Source organism: Rhinolophus sinicus, linkage group LG01 (assembly GCF_036562045.2).
Source record: "Rhinolophus sinicus isolate RSC01 linkage group LG01, ASM3656204v1, whole genome shotgun sequence".
Classification (NCBI taxonomy): domain Eukaryota; kingdom Metazoa; phylum Chordata; class Mammalia; order Chiroptera; family Rhinolophidae; genus Rhinolophus; species Rhinolophus sinicus.
Genome location: NC_133751.1, coordinates 192995430 through 193022307, shown reverse-complemented (window position 1 = coordinate 193022307; position 26878 = coordinate 192995430). Strand labels below are relative to the sequence as shown.

Sequence of the window (26878 nt, the reverse complement as noted above, 5' to 3'; positions counted from 1 at the left end):
GTGACTTTCCGCCTCCGACCGCCCCGAGAACATTTCCGGTTCCGGCTGCGGGCCGGAGAGGACATGGCGGCTTCTGCGTCGGCAGCTGTAGGAGAGGAGGACTGGTAACTTTGGGGCATGGGCTTTGTCTGACCGCCTGGATCCGGTCCGGGGGACAGGCGGCGGCCGCGGACGGTCGGTACGGCGGGCATGTGGGGCGGAGCGAGGGATGAGGGATGGCAGAGACGCTGACATCTTCCCCTAAGAGAGCTGCTGGACTGGGGAGCGGGTGGGTGGAGGGGCGCTGATCTGAGAGAGGAGGCAGGATCTGCGCCGGTCAGGCCAGGTCGGGCCACGCCTTACCTGGTTCGATACCCTCTCCTCAGGCCTCATCCCGTCCCATCTTCTCCTCCTGAAGTGCATTTGCTCATGGTCCCGGGTAATGCCTGCTTGTCAGCTCGCCCCACCTCCCTTTTACCTCTCAGCACCGATGTCCTCCATCTCCCGTCCCCTTTTCCCCTTGAATCAGCCTATTTCCTCCGAGGCTTTCCTTAACTATCTCCCATCCCGACATCATGAATGAGGACTATTGTCTGAATGAAGCTTTACACTTCACAAATAGCTCTTAGACCTTCTCTCAAGCATTCTTAACAAGAGACCAGAATGTGGAAGGACTCAGGGATTTGGAAATAGGATAAATGTGGGTTCACTCCACATTTAATTAGCTGTGTGACGCTGACCAGGCCACCCACTTACCTTCTGTGAGTCAGTGGACTCCCTGTGGGAAAAAAAAAAAGTTGGTGTGGCATCTACCTCATAGAACAGTTGAGAGAATCACGATGGATTTGTAACATACATAAGCCTCCTTTTCATTATTAACGCTGAGATGGAGATATCTGAGGAGACTAGATGAGGCCCGAGAGGTGAAATGCTTATAACTAGGTATCCAGGTCGTCTGACTCCAAATCTTATATTCTCAGTACTAGGACACTCTACCATCGCTCTTTTTTTTTCTTTTTTTTTTTTCCTGTCACCACCCATCCCATATCTCATACCAGGGCCCAAGTCACAGCTAGGGTGGGTGAACTAGAGAAGGGCCTCTCGATGGAGGTTACACCTCAGTGTTTCATTTGTTCACGAAGTGCAGTTAGTGCTCGTCTTTATTGAGACCATCTAGATTCCTGGTTTTCAACTTCTTCAGGAAAACTTGAAGATTCTGAGGAGACACTTTTGAGTCATGGAGAGGGCAGCAGTGATTGCACAGCTAGCCCATGGTGCTCTGAGACTCCCACACTCAGGGCAACCAGACCTACTTCACTGTTACTTCTTTTTTATTTTGAGGTGTCTGCCTAAGACTTAAAAAAATTTTCAGGAGAGAACCACTCTTGGTGAAGAGGGGACAATATACTGATAAGAAAGCAAACCAAGCGCATACCTTTCCATGTATTATCTGTGTATAGCTGTGGACTCAAGCCAATCACTCATCTTCAGTGTCACACAACTGCTATTTCTGTGATTAAAAATGTGTGCCTTCTGAGTTACATCAGGACCACTGGATCCTGACCTGGATAGGTTGGTCTAGATCAAGTAGACAGCAAGGTTCATAATTACATTGAATACTAACTACATCCTTCCGTCTTTCCTTTTAAAGGAAAAACTTATGTACGAACAGGAAAAAAGAGGACATAGACTAGCTACTATAGCCAACATGCTATTAGGTACTTTACATAAACAAATCACCTTCCATCCACACAATAATCCCAGGTGGTATTATCTATTATGTAGACAGGGTAACTCAGGCCTACAGACAGAAGTAACTACTCAGATCACATGGCTGGTAAGTTATTGGTACCTAGTACTAACCCCAAGGCTGATGGCTGTTCCACTATAACACAGCTTTTCTACCACCTAGATCTGTTCAGGTTGTTATGTCCTTTGAGAAGATTTAGGGTGACTGGTATTGGCAGTGTGTGTAGCTACTAGGATCCACATGAACGTAGTGCAGGGAAAGCCAGGAGTGGTATTGATAGCCTTGATGTTAATCAATGGACATCATATTTCTTGGTCAAAGAGATGGCCACTAAGGAACAACCAACAGTGCAGTGAAACTTAAACAAGGAATCAGGAAACCAGGCTCTAGTCTGAGTTGCGCCTCTGTTAAGCCTTAAGTTTTGGGCTAGTCATTTCACCTTCCTGGGAATCTGTTTCCTTATCTGTTGTAGAAATGATCTCTAAAACTCTGATTCCCGTGTTTCCTACCTGGCCATTTGACAACTTAAGGAATAATATTTTCCCCATTTTTATGGAGCTTAGCAAGAGAATGCACACAGGCAGATTCCTGTTTTCCTACAAAGCCAGGTTTCATTGGCCTTAGTAGGCTTTAACAGGGAGAGCTGTAATCTGAGTCAGACTCCCCTTTTCTTTCTAGGGTACTTCCTTCTGAAGTCGAGGTGTTGGAATCTATCTATCTGGATGAACTACAGGTGGTTAAAGGAAATAGCAGGTATGTATTCAACTAGAGGTGGTCAGGAATCCCCTTAGTGATGAGAAGATTCCACGCAGAATCTGTGAGCCTTGATTCAGAGATAATGTTTCTCATAGACAAAGACTATTCTTTTAATCCCCCGCAAAAGAGCGAGCCCAGTGCTTACATCCTCTGCCCGCTTTACTGTCTCACCCCCATGCTCCGCAACGCTCGGGCCCCTGCCCAGTCCCATCCCAAGTCTCCACTTCATCTACCTGCAGATCTTCACCATGGGAGGTCTCCATCACCCTGTACCCGGCCACTGCAGAAGACCAGGATTCACAGTATGTCTGCTTCACTCTGGTGCTTCAGGTTCCAGCACAGGTGAGGCCCCTACTTGATGGCAGCAAAGGGACGGAGGGGACAGGCTCTGGGGTGGAGTACTTTAGCAAGAACTTGTGGTTTTCTCCTATTAGTATCCCCATGAGGTGCCACAGATCTCTATTCGTAACCCCCGAGGACTCTCAGATGAACAGATCCACAAGTAAGTGGGCTGGGCAGAGCCGGGAAAACTCTAGATACAGTTCAGCCTGGTGAGTGAAGGGTGCAGGCCTAATGTTTGCTTTGCCTTCTTCCTCCAGGATCTCACAGGCGCTGAGCCAAGTGGCCAAGGCTGGGTTGGGTACTGCCATGCTCTATGAACTCATTGAGGTAAGAGGTGTCCTAGCCTGGGGAGATATCCTTCCCTTCAACCTAGAGCAGTTCTTCTCAAAGGAAGCTCTGGACCTAGAATCTTGAATATATCTGGATTCATTCTTTTAGTCCTTGTTTAGGTAAGGTCTAAATTAATCTAGAAAGATGAGACTCTTCTGTTTCAAAAACACCTCCCAAAAAGACAGTTCTATAGCTTTCCCAAGTTTCCTATTCCAGCATCTTGGCAGAAAATTACTTCCCCTCTTTAACTTGCATTTTTCTTCAGTTTCAGTGCATTTCTTGTTCTCTTGGCACTGGCAACTGAATGTCGCAAGAGGTGGAGCCTGCCTGGGGCATCTTCACTCTAAATGAACATCTGAAAGCTAGTCTGCTATTACAGCTGACTAGAAGAACTCATGGTTTTTTTATTCATAGTTTCTATCCTAGTGAAGGAAACAACCCATATGAAGCAACACCTACAGCTACAAGTTAATATACACAGATAACTTTTGCTGTTTGAGATTAAAAACACAATTAAGTACCGTCTTGTTTTCCTCTACTTTGAGTTTTTAAGAAAAATGTTTAGAAAAGAGTGAAGGTGGGTGGCCTGGTGTCAGAGAAAGTGGGTGTAGACCGCTGTAGCACTCCTGATGTAGGCCTTCAGGAATTCCAGAATATTAGCTATTCGAATACCAGTGCAAGTGCATATTTCGTAGCTCAACTCGATGCCTTTTGTATTCTTTGTCCCTTTGGGTTGTCCATGCCTTGACTGACTTTCTGAAAGCCTACTCCAGTACAAACTCATTGGGGCAGTGATGCTCAAAGGGGTTAACCGAGAAAGGCCTCCCAGAAGATGTGTTTGAGTTGAACATTTTTTTCTCTCTAAGGTATATTATTTGCATTCCCAAGAGCTATTAAAGGTGACTAAATGAGTGGGAAACTTAAATTGGATTTGGAGCGGGGCTGATTTGGGAGGAGGGGTGGGGACTGCAGGATTGATTCCAAGCAGAGGGAGTATCACCAAGACAGAAATGCGTGAACGTGAGGTAACAGACTGGCTTGGTGGGAGACAGGCCAGCCAGCCAGTCACTCCCGGGACTAGTAGACAGGTTTTGCTCCCAGTTCTCGCCACTGCCTCTGTTTGAACGATGTCTTCTCTCCTCTCAGAAAGGGAAGGAAATTCTCACAGATAACAACATCCCCCATGGCCAGTGCGTCATCTGCCTCTATGGTTTCCAGGTGGGTTTCTCTCTTGGGACCTAGGGTCTGCTTGGGATGAGCGCGGAGGGCTCATAAGAGAGCTGTGACGCACTGCTCTGTATCCGTCCTCCCTCCAGGAGAATGAGGCCTTTACCAAAACACCCTGTTACCACTACTTCCACTGCCACTGCCTTGCTCGGTACATCCAGCACATGGAGCACGAGCTGCAGGTTCAAGGACAGGAGCAGGAACAGGAACGGCAGCATGCCACAACCAAACAGGTTGACCCTCCAGGCCTTGCTCTCATTTGACACCGCTGGCTCTCACAACCTTTGCTCTCCCTCCCCTCCAGTGGTTCTTAACCTTTTTAGGGTCATAGATACCTTTGAGATTAATGAATGCTCACCTCTGTCCAGAAAAAGGGCACCCTTATATACATGTAATCACATTGCATGCAGTTTCAAGAGGGTTGCAGACCTGTCACTGGGCAACCCTCCTCTGTGCCTCCTCACTGCTCAGCAGGTACGCCTGAGCCCTTCGGACCCAGCCCTCTGCACATGAGGCTGACTGACTGGGTGGGGCACCCGGCCACCACCCTGGGCGCGAAACGGTGTGATTTCTTTTTAGAAGGCAGTTGGTGTGCAGTGTCCAGTGTGCAGAGAGCCCCTCGTGTACGATCTTGCCTCACTGAAAGCAGCACCTGAACCCCAACAGCCAATGGTAAGGGAACTCCCTTCTAATCTGAGCCAGGAGTAATGGCATTCTCCAAGGAGAGAGGAATGGCATCTTGTTTGCCTCGAGTGGGATCTCTGGAATTGGGCTCAACCTGCTTGGGACCTCTCTGCAAAGCCACAGCTCCCGCTGGGAGCCCAAGGCTTCATTTGGGAGCCCAAATCTGAGGGACAAAACCAAGAACCTTGCAGATCTCCTGAGCCAGTCCTGGAAGAGCAGGGGCTCAAGCCTACCGTCTTCTGTTTATTCTTTTCTCCCTGCCAATCTGCTCCTTTCCCTCCAGGAGCTGTACCAGCCCAATGTGGAGAGCTTGCGCCTGCAAGAAGAGCGCAAGCGGCTCTACCAGAGGCAGCAGGAAAAGGGGGGCATCATTGACCTTGAGGCTGAGCGTAACCGGTACTTCATCAGCCTCCAGCAGGTGAGGAAAAGGTTTCCCACTCCACCCATAATGACACCAACCTTCCTACCAACACCCCTCTGCCCTAGGGTGCGCTTTGTTCTACCCAGGGAGGTGATAGGCTGACAGTGGTCGGCTCATTGAATGGGTGAGGGCCCTGTGGTTCCCTGCTGTGAGAAGTTGCATCTGTCTCATGTCGTCTGCTCACTTCTCTCTAGCCTCCTGCCTCTTTGGAACCCGAGTCAGCTGTGGATGCCTCCAGGGGATCCCAACCACCCAGTGCTCTCGCCACAGAACTGTCCGCTTCATCAACTGGCCAACTCACCCTGTCAACTCCTCTGTCTGTGGCCTCACAGTACACATGTGAGAAGATTCCAGTGGCCGAGCCAAATCAGCAACGGTTGGGCGAGACCCAGAAAGCTGTGCTAGATCAGCCCCGGGCCAGTCGAGGCCCCTGGAGACAGCCTGAACGGAGGCACTTGAAGGGAAAGGAGTACATTGCCCCCAAAGGTACCAATGACACCCAGCTACTGCCATCTCCTGAGGGGCCCGTCAAGGAGCCCATGGACTTAAAGCCAGAACCCCATAACAAAGGGGTTGAAGGTCCTTCCCAAGAGAAGGGGCCTGGCAACTGGCAAGGTTCCTCACCCCGCAGGACTCGGGACTGTGCTCGCTGGGAGCGCTCCAAGGGTCGGACATCGGGTTCTTCCTACCCCCGCCTGCCTCGGGGTCGGGGAGCCTACCGGCCTGGTACTCGAAGGGAGCCCTTGAGCCTGGAATCTGAAGATGGTTCCTAGCAGTACTGTGGGGGGAGAGGGAAATGGGGGTGGATAGGGACAATAAAGTGATTTGGCCTTGTTTGGCTTTCTTTGCTCAATAGTGCCTAGCCTATGACGTATGGCTGTCTAAGTTCCTAGCAAGGCTGGAGTATGGCAGAGTAGCCCCAACCTTGCCCTGAAGTCTGTTGTCCCATGAGATTGGGGTCTGGGTAATCTTTTTTTTTTCTTTTTCTTTTATTTTATTGGGGAAGGGAAACAGGACTTTATTGGGGTACAGTGTGTACTTCCAGAACTTTTTTTTTCCCCCCCAAGTCAAGCTGTTATCCTTTCAGTCTTAGTTGGGGAGGATGCTGTTCAGCTTCAAGTTGTTCTTTCAATCTTAGTTGTGGAGGGCGCAGCTCAGCTCCAGGTCCAGTTGCTGTTGCTAGTTGCAGGGGGTGCAACCCACCATCCCTTGTGGGAGTCGAACCGGCAACCTTGTGGTTGAGAGGACGTGCTCCGACCAACTGAGCCATCTGGGAGCTCAGCGGCAGCTCAGCTCAAGGTGCCATGTTCAATCTTAGTTACAGGGGGCGCTGCCTACCATCCCTTGCGGGACTCGAATCGAACTGGCAACCTTGTGGTTGAGTCGAACCGGCAACCTTGTGGTTGAGAGGACGTGCTCCGACCAACTGAGCCATCTGGGAGCTCAGCGGCAGCTCAGCTCAAGGTGCCATGTTCAATCTTAGTTACAGGGGGCGCTGCCTACCATCCCTTGCGGGACTCGAATCGAACTGGCAACCTTGTGGTTGAGAGCCCACTGGCCCATGTGGGAATCGAACTGGCAGCCTTCGGAGCTAGGAGCACAGAGCTCTAACCACCTGAGCCACCGGGCCGGCCCGGTCTGGGTAATCTTAAGGAGTGTAGTAGGTTTCAGGGAAACTAGTGGATGCCAACATCTAAGAACATGCAAGAACCATCCTGCCGTGTAACCCACTGTTTATATATACCCACATTGTGTGTATGTGTGTGTATATACATATACGTGTGTACACATTTTTAAAAATAAGGTAGAGGATTGTACTTTTCTATTTACTATGGTGTATCCTCTTTCTCCTTTGTCTTAAACTGTGCTGCTAGCACTTAGATATGTGGACACCTGGTGGCCCCTGTAGGCATCTGTGATTATATCCACTGCTTTTTCACTCTAGTACCAATACAGGGAGGTAGGAAAGGCGGTCAGAGACCAGAGCAGTGTGGCACATGTTTATTGATCACCTAGAGGATGGCTGCTGAGCACAGCCTCATCGTCACCTCAGGGACTCAGCATTTTGAATTGCCCCTGCAGGGTCATTCTTATACAGCATGAAATAGCCCTGCACCTGGGCGGGACTGATCTGGGTTGTAGCTTGAAGGACACGTTCTGCAAAGGCCTCCGCCAAGGAAGGTGCTTGCCCTGGATAGAACCTCTGGAACATCTGGGTCAGCTGCCAGCGTGAGCAGTAGCCCACATACTCCTTCAGGTCTACTCGCCCCGGGCGTATCAGAGCAGGGTCCAGTCTAAGAGGAGAAGGCAGCAAAAGCAGAGTCATGGGCAATAGTACCACGGGTACCCCAAAAACGACGGTCCCCTCAGAACATCCTAATCCTAAGATGCTGAGGTGGAGCCTGGCCTCAGAGTTCTCACTCCTTCCTACCTGTCCACATGGTTGGTGGTCATGAACACAATGCGGGCCTCAGTGGAAGCCACACCATCCAAAGCATTGAGCAGTCCACTGAAGGTGAGACGACCTAGACCTTGGTACTTCACTGGGTCTAGTGGAAGGCAGAGAGAAAGAATCAAAATCAGTCCTTTCTGTTCCCCACCACATTCCCCTACTTATCTGCACCTCTGTGGGCTCTTATTGCTAGCCCAGGCAACCTCCAGCAGCCCTCCGGATTCCCACTTTTCTTCTTCTGTTCATTTAGAAACCCCTTCCCTCAACTCCCCTCACTTACTGTCCACAGCCAGGTCTCGACTGAGAAAGGCAGCATCCACGTCTTCCAGGAGCACCAGGCTCTGCTGAGGGGCCACACTCAGCAGGTGGTTGAGCCGGTCATCGGAGAGGCTGGAGTCTGTGAGACTCAGTAAGCAGATGCTGTGCTCCAGTTCCCCAGCCAGGGCTGTGCTACAGAAGGTGGGAGGACGGATGGTTGGCAACCTGGGAATTCGTCCTTGGGCCCACTGCTTGTTCCTCACTGTACTAGATGTGTCTCAGGCCTATCCCTTCCACCACCCCACCCTAATGTTCCTCATGTCTCGTGTTTATCCTGGTCCATGTTCCCGACATTCCTTTCTCTTTCCAATCCCATCAGCCCAGTTTTCCTCCAGTTTGAGGATTAAGAGAAACATTGACTCTACTTACATAAAACTGCTCTTTCCACAACCAGGGGGTCCGTAAAGCAGGTAGCCACGTCTGTAAGGAATGCCTAGAAATACCGCCAGGATGATCACCAAGGCCTGAAATCATGTACTCTACCCCAGACGTCCACATTCATTCCCATCCTGCTCCTCGGAGGCCCAAGGACCTTGGCATTGGAAGAAATCATCGCCGTAGGCAACTTTCCCTTCATCTCTGGGAACTGGGCTAGAGCTTTACATTCATTCCATCTGGCCAGAGACTAGCCTGTTTCCTCCTGCTCTAACATCAAACACGGTCTGACCAAGACCCCAGCTACTGCTCACCTCTGTCAATGTACCACTTGGGGTTATCGATGAATTCCCGGATGTCTCTGACAATTCGCTCAGCCAAACCCTGTTCTAGAACCACAGAATCCAGTGGCCGCCGCCGGCGTGGATAGCCAAAGGAGCGCCATTCAGAGCCCATGGCTGTGTACATCACTGTCTTCCCTTCCTCCTGCTGCAAGGCTAAATCTCGAGCTGGAGTTGGGGGGTAGGGGGTGGGGTGGGGGAGGGGCGATATGAGACAAAGCCAGCATTCCTCTCTGCCGTGCAACTAAGGCAGAGTTGTACAAAAACAGCTTCCCCCAGCCCCCTGCTCCCAGGGGCTCATAGCTTCCAAGCTTATTTCCTCTAAGTTAAATGCCCCCATCCCTGCAAGCCCCCATAGAGCCTGCCTATGCCATCATCCCACACCTTCCTTCAGCATGTTGAAGAAAACCTTGCGGTCAGTGCCCAGAGCCGTGAAGGTGACAGATTCCCAAGGAGTCCCCGTCTGCAGGTCTATCATCTGCATATCTCGGCTTCGTTCTACTCGGATCCATTTCCCCTGATACCTGAATAAGAATGATCAAAATTGGGGTGAATGAACTGGTGAAACTCAGCTCCCCTCATTCTCCTTTTCTACTCTTGGAGCCCTCCCTCCCTGGCTCCCCACCTTACCAGATAAAGTGGTTTCCAGGGCTGGGGACAAATTCAAACTTAGTGGAGATGCGGCCACTCTCATGCTGAAGGTACGAGGTCTCGACACTGAGGTGCTGCGTACGGGTACTATGGCGGGTGAGCCAGCTCAGCAACCAGGCATAGCTCCTGTCTCGAGCAGGGACTTCCAGTGTGATCATGTAATGGCGCCGGAATGCCACCAGGCCCAGCTGGGCGCCCTTCCGGGCCACGGCCAGGGCCGTGCCCACACCCACCAGTCCAAATCCAGCCCCAAAGTAGGGATTGTCCTTCAGGGCCAGAATAAAGTCTGAGAGGGGCATCTTAAAAGGGAAACACTGAACCTCACAGGCCCTGAAGCATTTTCAAAACCTGGGGATGGGGTGCAGTGGGGATGGGACAAAGCACAACATTAGTTTAGAGCTTGGACTCCACAATTCCTCCCCTCCCCCCTCCTCCTGCAAAAGCTGGGAGCAGGAAAGACAGGTCAGCTACTGTGTACTTCAATGTCCTCCCTTTACGGGACGGCCATGGTGTTGTGACGCAAGGGCTGAGACTCCAGACCCCTTGGCCCATTTTGCCCATCATTGTCCTGCTCATACCTGTTTCCTGAAAGAAGACTATGTCTGGAGATTTCTTACTCCTCAGAGTACAGTGTAACCAGCTTCATAACAGGATAACAGACAGAATTTTTGTGGTCCCTGGGACCAGCTGAGATAGAAAGGGGCCCACTGGCCAGAGTTAGTAGGGGATGAAGCCATTGTCTTCCCCTGACCTGTCAGTAACCCCAAGCCTTGTGACCATGAGTGACGTCCTTCGAATATCCTCTCCTTTACATGCTCAATTCCTAACGTCCTGTTTAGCCCTTTATTACCTCCTACCTAAAGTCTCTTGAAAATTTAGTTCTTGAAATGGCATTTAATTGGTCTTCACCCCCTGCTTCACGAAACTGCTATACAGAGGCCCAGGTCTTCATAAAGATTGGCTTTAATTACTATCCCTACTCCAACACTCTCAACAGACCCCGGAACTAAGTAAAAAACAAACGAACAAACAGAAACTCCTTTGCCTGATACTCAAAGCCTTCCATAACAAACCGCCCACCTACCTTTCATGGCTTAGCTCCTAAAACTAACTGCCTGTTGAACAAATATGCAAACCACTTCCCACCTCCTGGCTCAAGCAGTTCTCCCAACTTGAAAGTCTATTTTAATTTCTCTCCAACTGAATTCTTCCTCATCTGCTACTTTCTCCATGGTGATTTTTCAGAATTCTCCGCAATAAAACGTGATCGGGTCTAATTCTAGGAAGCCAAATGGTTCCTAGTACACCTCCCCGGCCCCCTGCCACTTCGCTCTGCTCCTGGCACGCGGAGCGGTGAACTGACTGACAGCAGTGACCTCCGCTGAGGCTCAGAGTTGGAACCAGAATTCCAAAACACCTATGCATGGAAGGCCACAGACAAAGCCCTATCCGTTCCAGGTCCTTGATGGACGCTCAGAAGCCCCCTCCCGAACAGCCTCCACACCCCAGCTCGCGCCTCCAGCAACGTGCTCTGGAGTAATCTGTCACTCCGCCCCCTTACCGCCATGACTCTCTGGCCCTCCCTCTCAGTGGTTTCACCGCTCCGCACTCCTGGGAAGCGCCGCTCGGCCCCGCCCCGAGTTCTCTCATCTACTTCCCGCCACGCCCACCACGAGAGCCCTGCCACTCTGCTCCACAACTCTCGATGGTACTCCTCGGGCTTCTCGGCTGGGAGGAGTTGGAGGTTGGGGAAACGATAGAGAAAACCATAGAGTACTACTCCCGCCGCCAAGAGGTAGAGAGAGCGGTCTCCATAGGCCCGATGCCATAGAGGCCGCTGGGCCGGAGGCGGCCGCATAAAGGGAGTCTCGGGAGGCCGCTCCAGCTTCTGGTAGATCATAGAGATGCGGCTCCTGCCGGTCCTGGGCCGAAAGGTAAGTGAGCGGCTGCGGGGAGCGAACGAGTAGGGATTGTGGATGGAGCGGGCTGGAGGGAAAAGTTTCTTGAGCCCCAGAATGAGGGTGGGACTGGGAAGTGGGAACCTTTGAAAGGAGGTGCTGAAGGGAGCACGCCGACGAGCGGGGCCCCGGCGCATCACATCAGCTGCCCCAGTGCCTCAATCGCGTCACTGCTCTGAACCCCGCCCTGTCACCCGCTCGCTCTCCTCAGGACCGTAATCGTGACAATGCTTCATCCCAAGCCTTGCAGGTTACAAATCGGCTTTCCCATTCGCGCGGTCTGTGATCCCGCTTCCTGTCCAGCGATGTGGACTCTGTCGTCGCCTCCACTTTACAGATAAGAAAGCTGAGGCCCAGAGAAGCGAGGTGACTGTATCTGTCCAAATCCACGCGGTGAGTCAGAGCCCACAGGCAGGGGGAAATCCGGCGCCTCTGGTCCCCAGGCCAGGTCTCATTCATTCCCCAGGCCTTCTTTCTGCCTCAACCTGTCAGGAAACCTTCATAGTGGAAGTGACATGTGTGCAGATTCTTAAAGGAGTTGGTTAGCCAGTCAAAAATGAGAAAGGGGAAAGGCCCATAAAGCCGAGAGACAGGCAGACACACAATGTGTGAACGTACAGAAGGAAAAGGATGTGGTGAGTATGGGGAATGGCAAATCATTGGTATGAGTGGTTCAGAGGTCTGTTGAGGCAAGATGAGTCTGGAGAGGTCAGCAGGGGCCAGATCGTGAAGGAAGGGCCTTACACCCGTACTAAGGAATAGTGAGTGAGTTCATGAAATGTTAAGAAGGGAAGGGGCATCTGAGATCCCTGGGCTCCACCCGATTTTGTTGTAGCTAAGAAGAGAGATCCAGATTGCTTAATGGTTTGACCAATGTCACTTAGCTCCAAAAAACTTAACCTGCAGTCTTTAATATATTGGCCAAAACTTGTTGGCTCTCTCCTAATATTAATCCCTCTTATAATTTTAATACTTTTTGTTCTAGACATTGTCATAAAAATAAAACTTCTAGGTTGATGAGTTATGGCATGCTGCCATGCAAAGCAGTACCTAAGGGGGCAGGCTCTGGGTTGTCCACTCACATCAAATGGGAAGCAAGTGAGAGATCTTACTATATTTTATTTGGTTTCTCTTCTAGTTGTTTTATCAGCACTTAAGAGACCATAGCACACAAGTTGGTGGTAATGACAGACCCCGTGTTGGACTCACAGCCAAGCAACAGCACTGGAGAGATGGATGGACTGTGTCCTGAGCTATTGCTGATCCCCCCACCCCTCTCTAACCCTGGAATCCTGGAGCCTGTCCAGAGCCCCTGTCCTTCTGGGGACCCCACACCTTTACCTACTAACCCAAGCTGCCTGCTGGTAGAGACCACAGCCACTGAAGAGGACACAGGGAACATGGAGATCATTGTAGAAGCAGTAGCTGGAAATCTGTCCCCAGGTGCTCCTGGAGAGACCTCAGGTATAAACACAGTTGCTAGCAGGCCAGTGGGGCGAACAGCCCTGAGATTTTCGTCTGTGCTATTTTTGTTCCTTCTCTATAAACATGATGAGAACACAAGGTAGCATCCTATCTTTATACTTAGAGATGTGGTAATATGATTTGCAGTTGGTAAATGTTGATTGAAGGCTGGCAAGGTGGTGCACAACCTTGTACCAAGCTCTTGGCAGTCTGTCCCTGTAAGGGCTTTATGTCGGCTAAGCAGTAATCCAGAAGGGAAGACCTTTCTGACACCTCTGCCAATCCTTACTCCAATAATCCTTGGGGATTCTTTCCCCCATATTGACCCTCCCACCCAGGAACTGCAGCCAGGGGTTAGGCAAAACGCCCAGCCTCTCTCCACCACCCTGGACTTGGCAGGGCTTCCCAGAGGTAATCTGGGCAGGTATTTCCCTGCCCTAGTTTCTTGTGTATAACATACTTAACTCATCCAAGGCATGTGGTTAAGAGTGGGAGTTGAACATTTACACTTAGGCTAGAAGAAAGATTCTCCCCTTTATTCTTCCCACATCTATAACTTCTTATTTTTAAGTAATTTCCTGTTTTTTAACTGCCATCCTTTAACTATAGCTGTCACAACTTCCCTTGGCAGTGTACAAAGAACACGGGGAAAGATTAGTTAATTTGATCATATAATATTTCTAAACTTCTAATCAGTAAAGAAATAATAAATAAAAAACATACCTGGGAAAAACATTTGCAATGTATAAGAAAGAGTTAATATCTTTAAAATTTAAAGAGCTCCACAATAAGAAAAAAAACACAGTATTTTTTAAAAAATTTAAACAGTATTTTTTAAAAAATAAAAAGTGGGGGAAGAAATCTATATGAAATTCAATAAAGAAGAATTAAAAATAGTAACTATAAAGATGAGTAATCTCACAAACACACCAATAAATTCTAGTTAAAAATAACTATGAGATACCATTTTGTTTCTCAACTTTGGCAAAAATTGAACATTTTTTTATGATACCTAGTGTTGATGAGTCTGTGGGGAAACAGACACTGTTGTATAGCTTATGGAGAGTAAATTAGCATAAGTTTTTCAAGGCCAATTTATTTACATAACAAATTTTAAAATATGCATACTCGGACCCAGTAATTCCACTTGTTGGGATTTGTCCTATAGACTCACACACATGCGCAATGATACAGGGGTAAGGATGTGTAGCTTTATTTGTAATGGTTGGAAACAACTCAAATGTCAATCATTAAGGACAAAATTTCATTTTAATTTATCCGTGCCCAGAAGTACTGTGAACTAAACAAAAAAATATGAAGTAGATGTAAGTGTACTCATAGATTAAAAAAAAAACAGATAAGTGAGAAAAAATAGGCAAATTGCAGAAAAATGACCCCAAAGGATATAGACCAAACTGTGTGGGGGGGATGGGAAATATCCTTTTTGTGATATATGTCTGGATTGTTTGAATTGTTGCACTCAATATTTATTTAAACAAACAAAAAAATCATAACGAGAAAAAGGACCACCAGAATAAATATAAGACAAACCTGGGCGTGAGTCATGGCTCCACCATTAACAAACATGGTGGCCTTAACCTCACAGAATCCCAGGGCCCTCTTTTCATAGGGCAGTTGGAGGACCAAAAGTGTTTCCTTAGCCTTTCTTTATCAAGGTCCTGCCCATTGCTTAAGAAATGGCAGTGATTATTATGAACAGGATTTGGCTATTTTCAAAAAGAGTGTTCCCCATTTTATGAATTACTGTGCTGATAAAAATCTCTTTACAGAATGTAACACTCATCTTGTAATATTGCAGATAGTATTCTGAGATTGTCATTTTCTTTTTTTTTTTTAAGTTTCTGATTTTTTTATCTGGGCAAAATATATTGCCTTTTCTTAATGCTTTCTAATTTGGTTAACGCTTGCTACAGTCATTTAACAAATACTTAAGTACTTACTTTGTGCCAAGTATTGTGCTAGATACTGGGAACTCAAACACATCTGCAAGGCAGACTGTCCCTCCCCTGATGGGGTTTATGGTCCAGGGGCAGAACCAGACTTAAAGTCCATCTCCACTCCGTGAATATTAAGAGTCACCTATGTTTTCTGCTAGAAACTAACTCTATGCATGTTGTTCCATCTGATTCTACGCCTTTTTCTGTCGGTCCTCTGCCCGCAGGTGTCCTGGTAAAAGTGGTGGAGGTGTACTTCTGTGAGCACTGTGAGCAGAGCTTCGCAGAGCCCACTCTGCTGGCCCTGCACCAGTGCACTGAGACCCTCACACAGCCCGTGCAGGGCCTCGCTAGCCCCCCCTGTTTTGTACAGCTGCCCCCCAGCAACCTCACTCTCCCTGGCCCTCTGCAGGGCCAGAACCAACCAGATAGCCCCCTGCCATGCCCTGTGTGTAGACAGGAGTTTGCCCAACCCCAGACTCTGAAGAGCCACTTCAAGACTCACCGGGGCACTCCTGACACCTTCTCCTGCCCAGAGTCTGGCTGTGTGTTCTCCGCTGAAGATCGTAAGGGTCTACAGTACCACCTGAGGCAGACCCACAGAGCGCTTCCTGTGCCCTGTTCTTTCCGGGGCTGCCCCCTGCTCTTCGGGAGCCAGCAGGGCATGGAGCTGCACCGGCAGGCCCATTATCCTTTCCACTGCAATCATTGCAGCTTCATGGGCTCCAACGTCAAACTCTTCCGGCAGCATCGGCGCAGCCATAGGGCCGGGACACAAGGAGAACTGGCAGCCGGTCAGGGTCTTCCATCCCAGGAGCTGCTGCCAGGTATGAGGCCAGGGGCCCAGCAGTATGTTGCCTGGAAAGGCAGTTACTTCTAGGGCCTGAATATAAAAGAATCCAGAGTAGTGGCCCAGGAGGACAGAACCACTGGCTGACGGAAGAAACTTCAGACCAGTCAGCATACGTGGCATATAGAGAAAGTCTTTGTCCATGACATTGACTGAAATTTGGCTTCAGCTATACTGTGGCCTTGAAGTTACTTAAACACTATTCTCTCCAGATCCATTTCAGAACTTTCATGCCCATCAGTGGCTGTAGCTACTGGTAGAATGCCCCTAGACTCCTTTTTAGAGCAAGTGGGGTTGGATAGGAGAAGCTGGGGTTATTTTAAAAAGAAACCTTCAAGGAGGGTGGTGCTTCTTGATTCTTACTCCTCTGGGTCTCAAAAAAAGGGCATGGGATGAGTAGAGGAGAAGGAAGAAATGGACAAATCGGGCCAGGAGAGGCCAGGGTCCTGCTGAGAGAATTTGGCTTGCTAAGACTCATTTGCGCTCTGTTCCCAAAGAGAACGCCCCTTTTTTCTGGGAAGTAGTCATAGGTCTTTGCCTTTCTGAGGCAGCTGCCTCTATTGAGGGACAGAAAGGACGGATTTGAGAGGACAGGATATGACCCTGAATTGCTGAGTTGCGTTTCTCAGAACAGTTTAGAGGTCAGGATATGTTCACCCGCACTGAGCCACCAGCCATTAGCCCTGGGGACCCAAGCCAGGGAAGTGCAGTCCACCCATTCTCTACTTCTCAGTCCCCTAGTCCTACTCCAGTGACCTCAGAGCTCTTCCCTTCCAGGAGTCTGAGGATAGTGTTATCTGAGGTGTGATTTACTTGAGGCTGGAGAATTACTGATAGCTCCTGGTCTTCCTGTAAGAACCCAAGATGCCATTATGCTAAATGGGGACAGAGTGATTCTGCCAGCCAGTAAGAGGACACATACAAGCATTCAGTGTTGTCATTGGCTCCAGGAGACTTTATCAAGTTTTATGTGTCTCCAGCTCCCAAACTGTCCCAAGGAGGCGAGCCTTCGGAGGAAGCACGTATGCCCTTGCCTAGGCAGGAATCAGCTGACGATGAGGACATAGAGGAAGAGGAGGAGAGTGGCAACCTGAAGGACTCCCAGAAAGGCCAGGGGGCTCAGCAGTTGGAAGGTAATGACACCATTGCTTTTGAACCTCTCGGCGGGGAGGAGTGAACTGTGGAGAACCTGGCATTGAGGCTCTAGGCTTTGGTTTTCTGAGCTTTGGTTCAGTCCATTTTGACAGGTCTAGTGGGAAATGATAAATGGGTAAAGACTCTAGTAACATAAGGTGTAGAGGTAAATAGAGTTTGCTCTCGTGGGCTGGTTTTCCTCAGGCAGAAAGCGCTTTTGCAGGGTAGGGACAGGAGATCCACAGTTAAAGATGCCGGAGGTTATTGATGATCACAGCCTGTCTTGTCTGGAACTGAGCCTCCTAGGATATTTTTCTGAATCATTGCTTCCCAGTTTCCAACTCCATAGAACATTTGAAACCCATCACAAAGGGAACATGTTGACTGTCAGGTGAATAGGCAAGATCTGATTATATTTATTAGCAGCTCCCCATAACCTAGATAGAACTCATGAGCCAGTGTTTGGAAGTTGGAGCACTTTACCTTCTTCTCTTCTCGTCTGCTCCATCCCTGTGGGGCTCGTTTTCTTCCAGCCAACCCTGCTCATCCATCCACCTGCCACAACAATGCTCCGTCCAGGTTGTTCTTTTGAGCAGCTCTAGACAAGGGCATAATAGTGGGTGGCTGGGTAAAGCACTTCAAACAGGCCATGGCAGGGTCTGAGAAGTGATTTTGTTTCTCTGAATCCTTGAATTTTTCATCTCTTCTTTGAGTACAATGTTTGAGATGCTATTGTTTGATTTCCTAGACCGAAAGGGGAAAGGCCATACACAGTGTCTGGGCAAATTGTGGTTCTCCCATTACCTGGCCAGCCCCTGACCTATCGGAGACTCTCACTCTCAGCCCTCTCTACCTCTCCCTGTCACAGGGGATGTGGCTTCTGGCACCGAGTCCCTCTTCAAGACCCACATGTGTCCAGAATGCAAGCGCTGCTTTAAGAAGCGGACCCATCTGGTGGAGCACCTACATCTCCACTTCCCCGACCCCAGCCTCCAGTGTCCCAACTGCCAGAAGTTCTTCACCAGTAAGAGCAAGCTCAAGACCCACCTGCTGCGGGAGCTGGGCCAGAAGGCCCACCGCTGCCCGCTGTGCCACTACAGTGCGGTGGAGAGGAACGCGCTCAACCGCCACATGGCCAGCATGCACGAGGATATTTCCAACTTCTACTCAGACACCTATGCCTGTCCCGTCTGCCGGGAGGAGTTCCGCCTCAGCCAGGCCCTGAAGGAGCACCTCAAGAGTCACACGGCGGCCGCAGCCGCGGAGCCACTGCCCCTGGTCTGCTTCCAGGAGGGCTGCAGCTTTGCAGCGCCCGACCGCAAGGCCTTCGTGAGGCACCTGAAGGAGGCCCATGGGGTGCGGGCTGTGGAGTGCCGCCATCACTCCTGCCCCATGCTCTTCGCCACGGCCGAAGCCATGGAGACCCACCACAAGAGCCACTATGCCTTCCACTGTCCCCACTGTGACTTCGTCTGCTCCAACAAGCACCTGTTCCGCAAGCACAAGAAGCAGGGCCACCCTGGCAGTGAGGAGCTGCGCTGCACCTTCTGCCCTTTTGTCACCTTCAACCCGGTGGCCTACCAGGATCACGTGGGCAAGATGCACGCTCACGAGAAGATCCACCAGTGCCCTGAGTGCAGCTTCGCCACTGCCCACAAGAGGGTGCTCATCCGCCACATGCTGCTGCACACAGGTGAGGCGGTTTCCGTCCTCTCGATCACATAGTGATGGTGGTGGTGACCATGATGGCAGATGGGAGCTTCTACTGTGTAGCAGACACGTGAGGGCTTGGCACTCGTTGTCTCGTTGGACCTCAGATTCCTAGAGATAAATCTGGTATTTGGAATTCATGAGCCTTAAGCTGAGTGTCACTCCGCTAGTAAAGTGGTCCGGCTAGGATTCAAATCTGGGCAGCCTGATCCAGAGCCTGCGGTGTAACCACTGTGCCCCACCTGTAAGGCCCTGCCCAGTTCTGCCCACCCCCGTCAGGCTTGGGCAGGTCAACACTCAGCCTCTTAAAGTGAAGAAACCCAGGTCAGGACCAATACCTCCCTTTGCAATTCAAGTTTTGTGATGTGCTGTGAGATGCGGGGCGAGAGCACTGAGCCATGCATACACGTTATAGCTCTAGCAGCTGGGACACTGAAACACGATCGTGTCACAGCTGTGATGCTGAAACACGATCATGTCTGGTGACCTGGAAGTGGCAGATATTTCAAGTCCGACTTTTAATTGGTTGCCAGCATTACTGATGCTTTGACAACCAAATCAGGCTTCCTGCTACCGCACCATGCCGTTTGATCTCTGTGTAAGCACAGTGGATTGATAAAACATTTACAAATCTCATCAAAGACTCTTTAGTTTGGGGGGACAGTTTTTAGGCAGCCTGGGACAAAGCCATTGTTGTTCCTATTGAACATTTCTATAAATGCTTTAGTCACAAAGTCTCATTTTTCTGAGGCCTTTCTTAAAACCGTACGTGTATATAGTGCTTCATAGTTTATAGAGTTCTTTCATATATATTATCTCATTTAATCCATAACAATCTTGTAAGGAAGGCAGGTAAAGATGAGAAACTGAAAATGTAAATGGCCTATTTCAGGGTTACAGCTAGTGTCAGAACCAGAGCCGGGACACCACGTTGCTGGCCTTTCACCACAGAGAAAGGGGCTGAGTGGGTGGGCAGGGCTAAGAGGGAAGGGTCCTGAAGGAACATGGGCCCCAGCTTCTTAGAGCCAGGCCTTGGCCAACTCCATGGACAGCTCACCCTCAAGTTCTCACAGGGCACCACGGAGGACTCTGGGACATCTCGTTGAATCTTCCTATCAACCACGTGAGCTCAGTATTTTGTTGCCCTCTTTTTGGACACAAGAAAACTGAGACTTGGCGGGGTTAAATGACCTGCCCAAGGCCACATAAGAGTAAGTTGGAATTTGAGCCACCACTTAATAGCTCTGTGATTTCTCTGTGCCTTAGCTTCGTCCTCTAAAATGGGATGATCATAGCCCCTGCCTCATAGGGCTGTTGTGAGGATTCCGTGAGAGGAAGCGTTTTTATAAAGTGCTCAGAAAGGTACCTGGTACAGAGTGGGCACTCTATACATGTTGGCTATTATCTTTATTACTGTGTTGGACTCCGGAGTCAGGTTCTCAGCCACTGTGTTCTGTTGCCTAATGTTTACTCCTCCATGTCCAGAAAACCAGAAGGAACTGGGCTACGGGGAGCAGTTGGCTGTTAGTGACAAGAAGCTGAATAAAAAACCGGGAGTGGACTTTATAGCTAGTTTTGCAAGGCTCAGCCTTCACTGTCCTCCCATCTTCATTGCTGTTGGAGCGGAGGCATAGTTGTCGGAAGCGCATTGACTCTTGTGATCAGCACGTGAAACTTTTGCTCCTGCCTGGTGTCAGGACAGAGCTGCTGGGGAAAACGGTCCATCTGCTCACTCGATCTGTATGTGACCTGTGTTCTCTCCCCTCTCATCCCTACCCCTACCCCCACCCCTACATAAGGCGAGAAGCCTCACAAGTGTGAGCTGTGCGACTTCACGTGCCGAGACGTGAGCTACCTGTCGAAGCACATGCTGACCCACTCCAACACCAAGGATTACATGTGCACTGATTGCGGCTATGTCACCAAGTGGAAGCACTACCTCAGCGTGCACATGCGAAAACACTTAGGGGACCTCAGGTATGAGCGCACGCCTCCATGCCGATCCCAAGCACCTTATGCTAAGCTAGCCTCCTCTTGAATCCAACTGTGGCCCGCTCCTCTTCTGGCCTTGAAGAGATGCCTCATAACGCCCCTCTCCTCCTGTCATCTCAGCTGCATTGCCTGTAGCTGGCCTCTGTGCCTGTGGCCCGTTCTCCGTGGTGAGAGATCTCTGACTCGGGGAAGGAAGCGTAGACCTAGAAGATAGGCCTAAGCATGAGGGTGTCACTTGAGTTCAGAGTCCAGTCCTGGGAAAATAAATAGGCTGCGCTGTGGCCCCCATCCCGGCCACCTCCAAATTCATGCAAGTTCCGTTCTGATCTCGGCACAGCTGGCCAGGGAATTTCTCCTTCATTTTCATGTCTTCATGGGAGAATGAGAACTAGGCAGAAAAACCTGCCCCGTGGGGCTGTGGGCATGTCTGCTGCTTAGAAGTCCCCAGTGAGTTGCTGACTTGTGATACCGTCCCTTGAGGGAGCAGTAGAGAGTAGGGGCTAGAACACAAGCCGTGAAACTAGACCATCTCTGCACTTCACTTTGTAACTTCAGGCAAGTTATTAACTTCTGTGCCTTTGTCTCCTCACTTGTAAAATGCGTACCTATTTCGTAGGGTAATGGCAAAGAAGACCACATCAGACGGTGTATGTACAGTACTGAGTATAGACCCTGACTCAGTAAGTCTTTAGGGACCATGAGATGTGATGACGGGTTTATAATGATGAGTTCACTCCCCCTCCCTCCGCCTCCTCCCCCCTCGCCAGATACCAGTGCAACCAGTGCTCCTATCGCTGCCACCGGGCCGATCAACTGAGCAGCCACAAGCTGAAGCATCAGGGCAAGTCGCTGATGTGCGAGGTGTGTGCCTTTGTTTGCAAGCGGAAGTACGAGTTGCAGAAGCACATGGCGTCCCAGCACCACGCCGGCAAGCCAGCCCCGCTCTACCCCTGTCGCTACTGCAGCTACCAGAGCCGCCACAAGCAGGCCCTGCTGAGCCACGAGAACTGCAAGCACACCCGCCTCCGCGAGTTCCGTTGTGCCCTCTGTGACTACCGCACCTTCAGCAACACCACCCTGTTCTTCCACAAGCGCAAGGCCCACGGCTACATGCCCGGGGACCAGGTCTGGCAGCTCCGCTACGCAGGCCCAGAGCCAGACGGGGCCAGGCAATGCATGACACCCCCTCCAGGCTCAGCGTCCTCCAGCCAGCTGTCTGCTCCGCCTGCGGAGCAGGACCGTGACCCTGGGTCCAGGGTGGACCCCGGCTTGGACCAGGCTCTGCCGGAGGCTAGTGAAGAGGACAGTCCCGGGAGACAGGATGGCGATGAGGGCCCCCAAGGGAATGACCTAGTTGACAGCCCCAGTCCAGCAGAGGTCGATGAGGGCAGCTGCACACTACACCTGGAGGCCCTGGCAGTCGAGCTGGAACCTGTGGCCGAGCCACCCCTTGAGGAGATCACCGAAACAGCCCCTGTGGAGTTCAGAGCCCTGGGTCCCTCAGGGCCCCTGAGACTGGAAGGGCCAGATGGAACTTTGACAGCGCTGTCCGCCTTTGAAGGTGCTGAGACTTCTGGCCTGGGTGCTGAAGAAGGGCCCATGCTGGGCAAAGCAGTCCCTGAGCCCCCCAGGAGCCCCCCTTCCTCAGAGGAACCCCCTAGCAGCTGGGTGGGAACCTTCAAGGCAACTGCACCTGCTGAGACAGCACCCCTGGCCCAGTTCCCTGAGTCAGAGTCATTACTGAAGGCTCTAAGGAGACAGGACAAAGAACAGGCGGAGGCACTGGTGCTGGAGGGGCGGGTCCAGATGGTGGTCATCCAAGGAGAGGGGCGGGCCTTCCGCTGCCCGCACTGCCCTTTTGTTACCCGCCGGGAGAAGGCCCTGAGCCTGCACACCAGGACTGGGTGCCAGGGCTGCCGAGAACCCCTGCTGTGCCCTGAGTGTGGGGCTAGTTTCAAGCAACAGCGTGGCCTTAGCACCCACCTGCTGAAGAAGTGCCCTGTTCTGCTCAGAAGGAACAAGGCCTTGCCCAGAGCGGAACCACTCATCGCTCTGCATCCGCTGTCCCCGGGCACCCAGGCCTCAGAGGCTGCAGAAGGTGGGAAGCCCCCACCTGCACCATCAAAAGTAGAGTTAGTGAGCCCTAAAAATGCTCCTGAGCTTCCTAGGGAACCCGAAGAAATAGAGGCACCTCTGGCCCCCCTCTCCGTCCCCACAGTACTTCCTCCGGGAAACTCCTCAGCCCCTGAGAAGTTCCACTTTGAGCAGGGCAAGTTCCACTGCAACTCATGCATGTTCCTTTGTTCTCGGCTCTCCTCCATTACCTCGCATGTGGCCGAAGGCTGCCGGGGAGGACGTGGCGGGGGAGGAAAGCGAGGGGCCTCGCAGACCCAGCCTGTTGTGTCCCCACTGAGCAATGGGGACTCTGGTCCCCTGAACAGTGGGGGTACAGAGTGCAGCCCTGGCGATGGGGACTCAGCTCTGGTTCCAAAGCAGAAGGGGGCTCGCTTCTCCTGCCCCACGTGTCCCTTCAGCTGCCAGCAGGAGCGGGCCCTGAGGACTCACCAGGCCCGGGGCTGTCCCCTTGAGCAGTCTGGAGAGTTGCACTGTGGCCTCTGTTCGTTCACCGCTCCCACTGCTGCCGCCCTGAAGCTGCACCAGAAGCGGAGGCACCCTACTGTGGCCCCAGCCCGGGGGCCCCGGCCCCCTCTTCAGTGTGGGGACTGTGGCTTTGTCTGTAAGCAGAGCAGGTGCCTACAGCAGCACCGGCGGCTCAAGCACGAGGGAGTCAAGCCACACCAGTGCCCTTTCTGTGACTTTTCCACCACCAGACGGTACCGGTTGGAGGCTCACCAGTCGCGACACACAGGTGTCGGCCGCATCCCGTGTAGCTCCTGTCCCCAGACATTTGGTACCAACTCAAAACTGCGCTTGCACCGGCTGAGGGTACATGACAAAACCCCCACCCACTTCTGTCCACTCTGTGACTATAGTGGCTACCTTCGCCATGATATCACTCGCCACGTCAACAGCTGCCACCAGGGCACCCCAGCCTTTGCTTGTCCCCAGTGTGAGGCCCATTTCAGCTCCGAGACAGCCCTCAAGCAGCATGCTTTGCGTCGGCACCCTGAGCCGGCAGCCCCAGCCCCTGGCTCTCCTGCAGAGGCCACGGAGGGCCCCCTGCACTGCCCCCGCTGTGGCTTGCTGTGCCCCAGCCCTGCCAGCCTGAGAGGACACAGCTGTAAACAGCACCCCCGGCTCGAGTGCGGGGCCTGCCAGCAGGTCTTCCCCAGCCGGCCAGCGCTGGATGAGCACCGGCGGCAGCAGCATTTCAGCCACCGCTGCCAGCTCTGTGACTTTGCTGCCCGGGAGCGCGTAGGCCTGGTGAAGCACTACGTGGAACAGCATGAGGACGCAGCGGCAGCGGCCTCGGACGGGGGTGGGGATGCTGGCCGGCCCCCGCTGCGCTGCCCCTTTTGTGACTTTGCGTGCCGCCATCAGCTGGTACTAGACCACCATGTGAAAGGGCACGGGGGCACCCGCCTCTACAAGTGTACGGACTGTGCTTACAGCACCAAGAACCGGCAGAAGATCACCTGGCACAGCCGCATCCACACCGGGGAAAAGCCCTACCGCTGTCACCTCTGTCCCTATGCTTGTGCTGACCCCTCTCGCCTCAAGGTAGGTAAGGTCAGGGGCCATAGGGGCCAGGCAAGGAAGGAGTACAGGCCATGGAGATAAACCACCTGGGGCCTCTAATCGTGACTCCCCCAAATGTTAGCTCTGTGACCTTTGTCAAGTTCCTTAACTTCTCCAAGCCTCAGATTCCTCATCTGTAAAATGGGGACAGATAATACTTCATAGGGTTGTTGCAAAGATAAAGTTCCATAATACATCTAGGCATGTAATAGGTTGGGGGTAATCTAGATAATAACAGCCTACATTTATTGAGCACTTACTGTATGTAGGGCACTGTCATAGTAATCCTTTCAAAAAATATGGGATACGGTTTCTTTTACTATGTCCCACTTTTACAGATTAATAAGTGGAGAATTAGGGGTTAGGTCCCCCAAAGACACAGGTAATAAGTGGCAGAGCTGAGATAATCATGGTAGACCCAAGGGTGGGCCCAGCGGATAAGGTTGGCGTCAAAGTGGCCTGACCGGAGAACCTGACTGGTAACGGGAGTGTGGACAGGATAGGAGCAGAGAACAGTTATCTGCCAGCAGATTCTCTGCCTGCTGCCCCTATTTCCACACCCTGTGGGGATCCAGGGACGCACATTTTCTGGGTCTTTCTTTCTTCCCTCCTCCAGTACCATATGCGGATCCACAAGGAGGAACGGAAGTATCTGTGCCCTGACTGTGGTTACAAGTGCAAGTGGGTCAACCAGCTCAAGTACCACATGACCAAGCACACAGGTGAGTCTGTGTGGTTTTGACAGGCCCAAAGAGTCCCCCATTCCCTGGCACTCCCAGCCTCCCTGAGGTGTGTTTGTCCTTACTCAGATTCAGTGTGCAGGTCACTTTTCACACTGAGGGTAGTGAGTAGGCCGAATGGCCAGAATAGCTTCCCAACCCACTGAAGCTCACAGCAGAAGACAAGTGAACCTGAGAGCCTGGGCGTGTGTATTTTGCAAAAGCTTCCCAGGTGATTGTGGCACCATGTCACCCACTTCCCATTGAGAGAACCCCCCCCAACTCACACACGAGTGACGAAAGGTAGGCCTACCTGCTTCCTACAGACATGATGGAACCATCATGAGTAAAGAGGAGAAGGTGGGAGGGGTCACCTGTATTAACATAATCCTGTTTTTCTCCCGGGTCTGGAGTCCACGAGCTACAGGTTCTCAGAAAAGGGTTAATGATGGCATGCCTCTGATTATTGCATATGCTCTCCCCATGTAAAGGAATTGATCAGATGCATTTCAAGGCCGTCTGCGTCTCTGAATGCCACTTGTTTCACCTCCACCACGTTCCATGAGTACCTTGTGCCCAAAAGGAGGTTGGAATTTCCCATTTGGAAACCCTGTCATCTTTGAGTACCCATTGCTATCAGGCTGCTATTTATAAGTCCAGTTAGTTATTAGCATTCATTGAGCACCTATTGTCTACAAGGGGCTGTGTTGGGAGAAGGGCACAGAAATGTCACACAAGACTGGAACATTCCAAAGACAGGATCACTAGTCAGTTTGCTGCTTGTCTTCTTTATGTGCCACAATCAGTGACTCTTAGGGTCCACAGAAGCTTGTTCCACCTCCTTCCATGGTGATTTGGTCCCTGTCCTTGCCCTGCCTTACAGGACTGAAGCCATACCAGTGTCCCGAGTGTGAGTACCGCACCAACCGCGCGGACGCCCTGCGCGTGCACCAGGAGACCCGGCACCGGGAAGCGCGGGCCTTCATGTGTGAGCAGTGCGGCAAGGCCTTCAAGACCCGCTTCCTGCTGCGCACCCACCTCCGCAAGCACAGCGAGGCCAAGCCCTACGTGTGCAATGTGTGCCACCGTGCTTTCCGCTGGGCGGCTGGCCTGCGCCATCATGCCCTCACCCACACGGACCGCCACCCCTTCTTCTGCCGTCTCTGCAGCTACAAGGCCAAGCAGAAGTTCCAGGTGGTCAAACACGTGCGCAGGCACCATCCCGACCAGGCCGACCCAAACCAAGGCGTGGGCAAGGACCCCAGCACCCCCACGGTGCGCCTGCATGACGTGCAGCTGGAGGAGGCCAGCCCTCCTGCTCCTTCTGCTCCCCCAACGGGACCTGAGGGCTGAGCGCCCACCCCACTTCCCAGACACAGAGAGGGCGTGGTGTGAGATGTGCAGACTGAAACCAGAGCTCGCCTGAGAAGCCCAGAGCAAGGAAGGGCTGGCTTCGGGGTGTCAGGGTGGCTGGAGCCCGCCTGGGGCACTAGCTATAGTACTTTGAAGTTGACAGCTACATAAAGCAAGACATGGACCACAAATGGATTTCATGTTGAGGCCCACGATGCTTTCACCTGTGAGGTCCTAGTTTCTTCATCACTCCACCAAACTCCCTGGCTCTAAGATCTTGGTTTTACCCATTCCAGCTTCTCTTTCCTTCTCGCTATGTCACGTCCTACTTTCACTCAGCATCCTCGACAGTTGTATCCGACTGCATGTGCTGCTGTGCTTGACGCTCTATAAAGCATGTTACACAGAGTGGTTACGG

At 51.5% G+C, this 26878-nt stretch overlaps 3 protein-coding genes across 7 annotated transcripts; 2 read left to right on the top strand and 1 right to left on the bottom strand.

Annotated features, from left to right (window-relative positions):
* Positions 1-11: 11 nt before the first annotated feature.
* RNF25 (ring finger protein 25) lies at positions 12-6342 on the top strand. Of its 2 annotated transcripts, none has more exons than XM_019741870.2 (10): positions 12-104; positions 2408-2482; positions 2725-2827; positions 2920-2987; positions 3085-3154; positions 4304-4375; positions 4474-4617; positions 4967-5056; positions 5352-5486; positions 5684-6342. In XM_019741870.2, the coding sequence occupies exons 1-10, from the start codon at positions 64-66 to the stop codon at positions 6260-6262; spliced, it is 1377 nt and encodes a 458-aa protein (XP_019597429.2). In that variant the 5' UTR covers positions 12-63; the 3' UTR covers positions 6263-6342. The 2 variants fall into 2 exon arrangements, with proteins under 2 accessions (XP_019597429.2, XP_019597428.2); XM_019741869.2 differs by having other exon boundaries at positions 13-104; positions 4964-5056.
* Positions 6343-7475: 1133 nt separating this feature from the next.
* On the bottom strand, positions 7476-11304 carry BCS1L (BCS1 homolog, ubiquinol-cytochrome c reductase complex chaperone). 2 transcript variants are annotated; one of them, XM_074313414.1, is made up of 8 exons: positions 11188-11304; positions 9606-9974; positions 9360-9499; positions 8949-9143; positions 8629-8692; positions 8222-8391; positions 7921-8038; positions 7476-7783 (listed from the first exon to the last, which is right to left on the bottom strand). In XM_074313414.1, exons 2-8 carry the CDS (start codon positions 9923-9925, stop codon positions 7534-7536), a joined length of 1257 nt encoding a protein of 418 aa, XP_074169515.1. In that variant the 5' UTR covers positions 9926-9974; positions 11188-11304; the 3' UTR covers positions 7476-7533. The 2 variants fall into 2 exon arrangements, with proteins under 2 accessions (XP_074169515.1, XP_074169523.1); XM_074313422.1 differs by lacking the exon at positions 11188-11304 and adding an exon at positions 10205-11175.
* A 25-nt stretch (positions 11305-11329) lies between these two features.
* On the top strand, positions 11330-26868 carry ZNF142 (zinc finger protein 142). Of its 3 annotated transcripts, none has more exons than XM_019741833.2 (10): positions 11330-11560; positions 11827-11977; positions 12723-13048; positions 15231-15830; positions 16834-16986; positions 17856-18680; positions 20497-20674; positions 21457-24370; positions 25005-25110; positions 25991-26868. In XM_019741833.2, exons 3-10 carry the CDS (start codon positions 12769-12771, stop codon positions 26458-26460), a joined length of 5526 nt encoding a protein of 1841 aa, XP_019597392.2. In that variant the 5' UTR covers positions 11330-11560; positions 11827-11977; positions 12723-12768; the 3' UTR covers positions 26461-26868. The 3 variants fall into 3 exon arrangements, with proteins under 3 accessions (XP_019597392.2, XP_019597393.2, XP_019597395.2); XM_019741834.2 differs by having other exon boundaries at positions 11796-11977; XM_019741836.2 differs by lacking the exon at positions 15231-15830.
* The last annotated feature ends 10 nt before the right edge of the window (positions 26869-26878 follow it).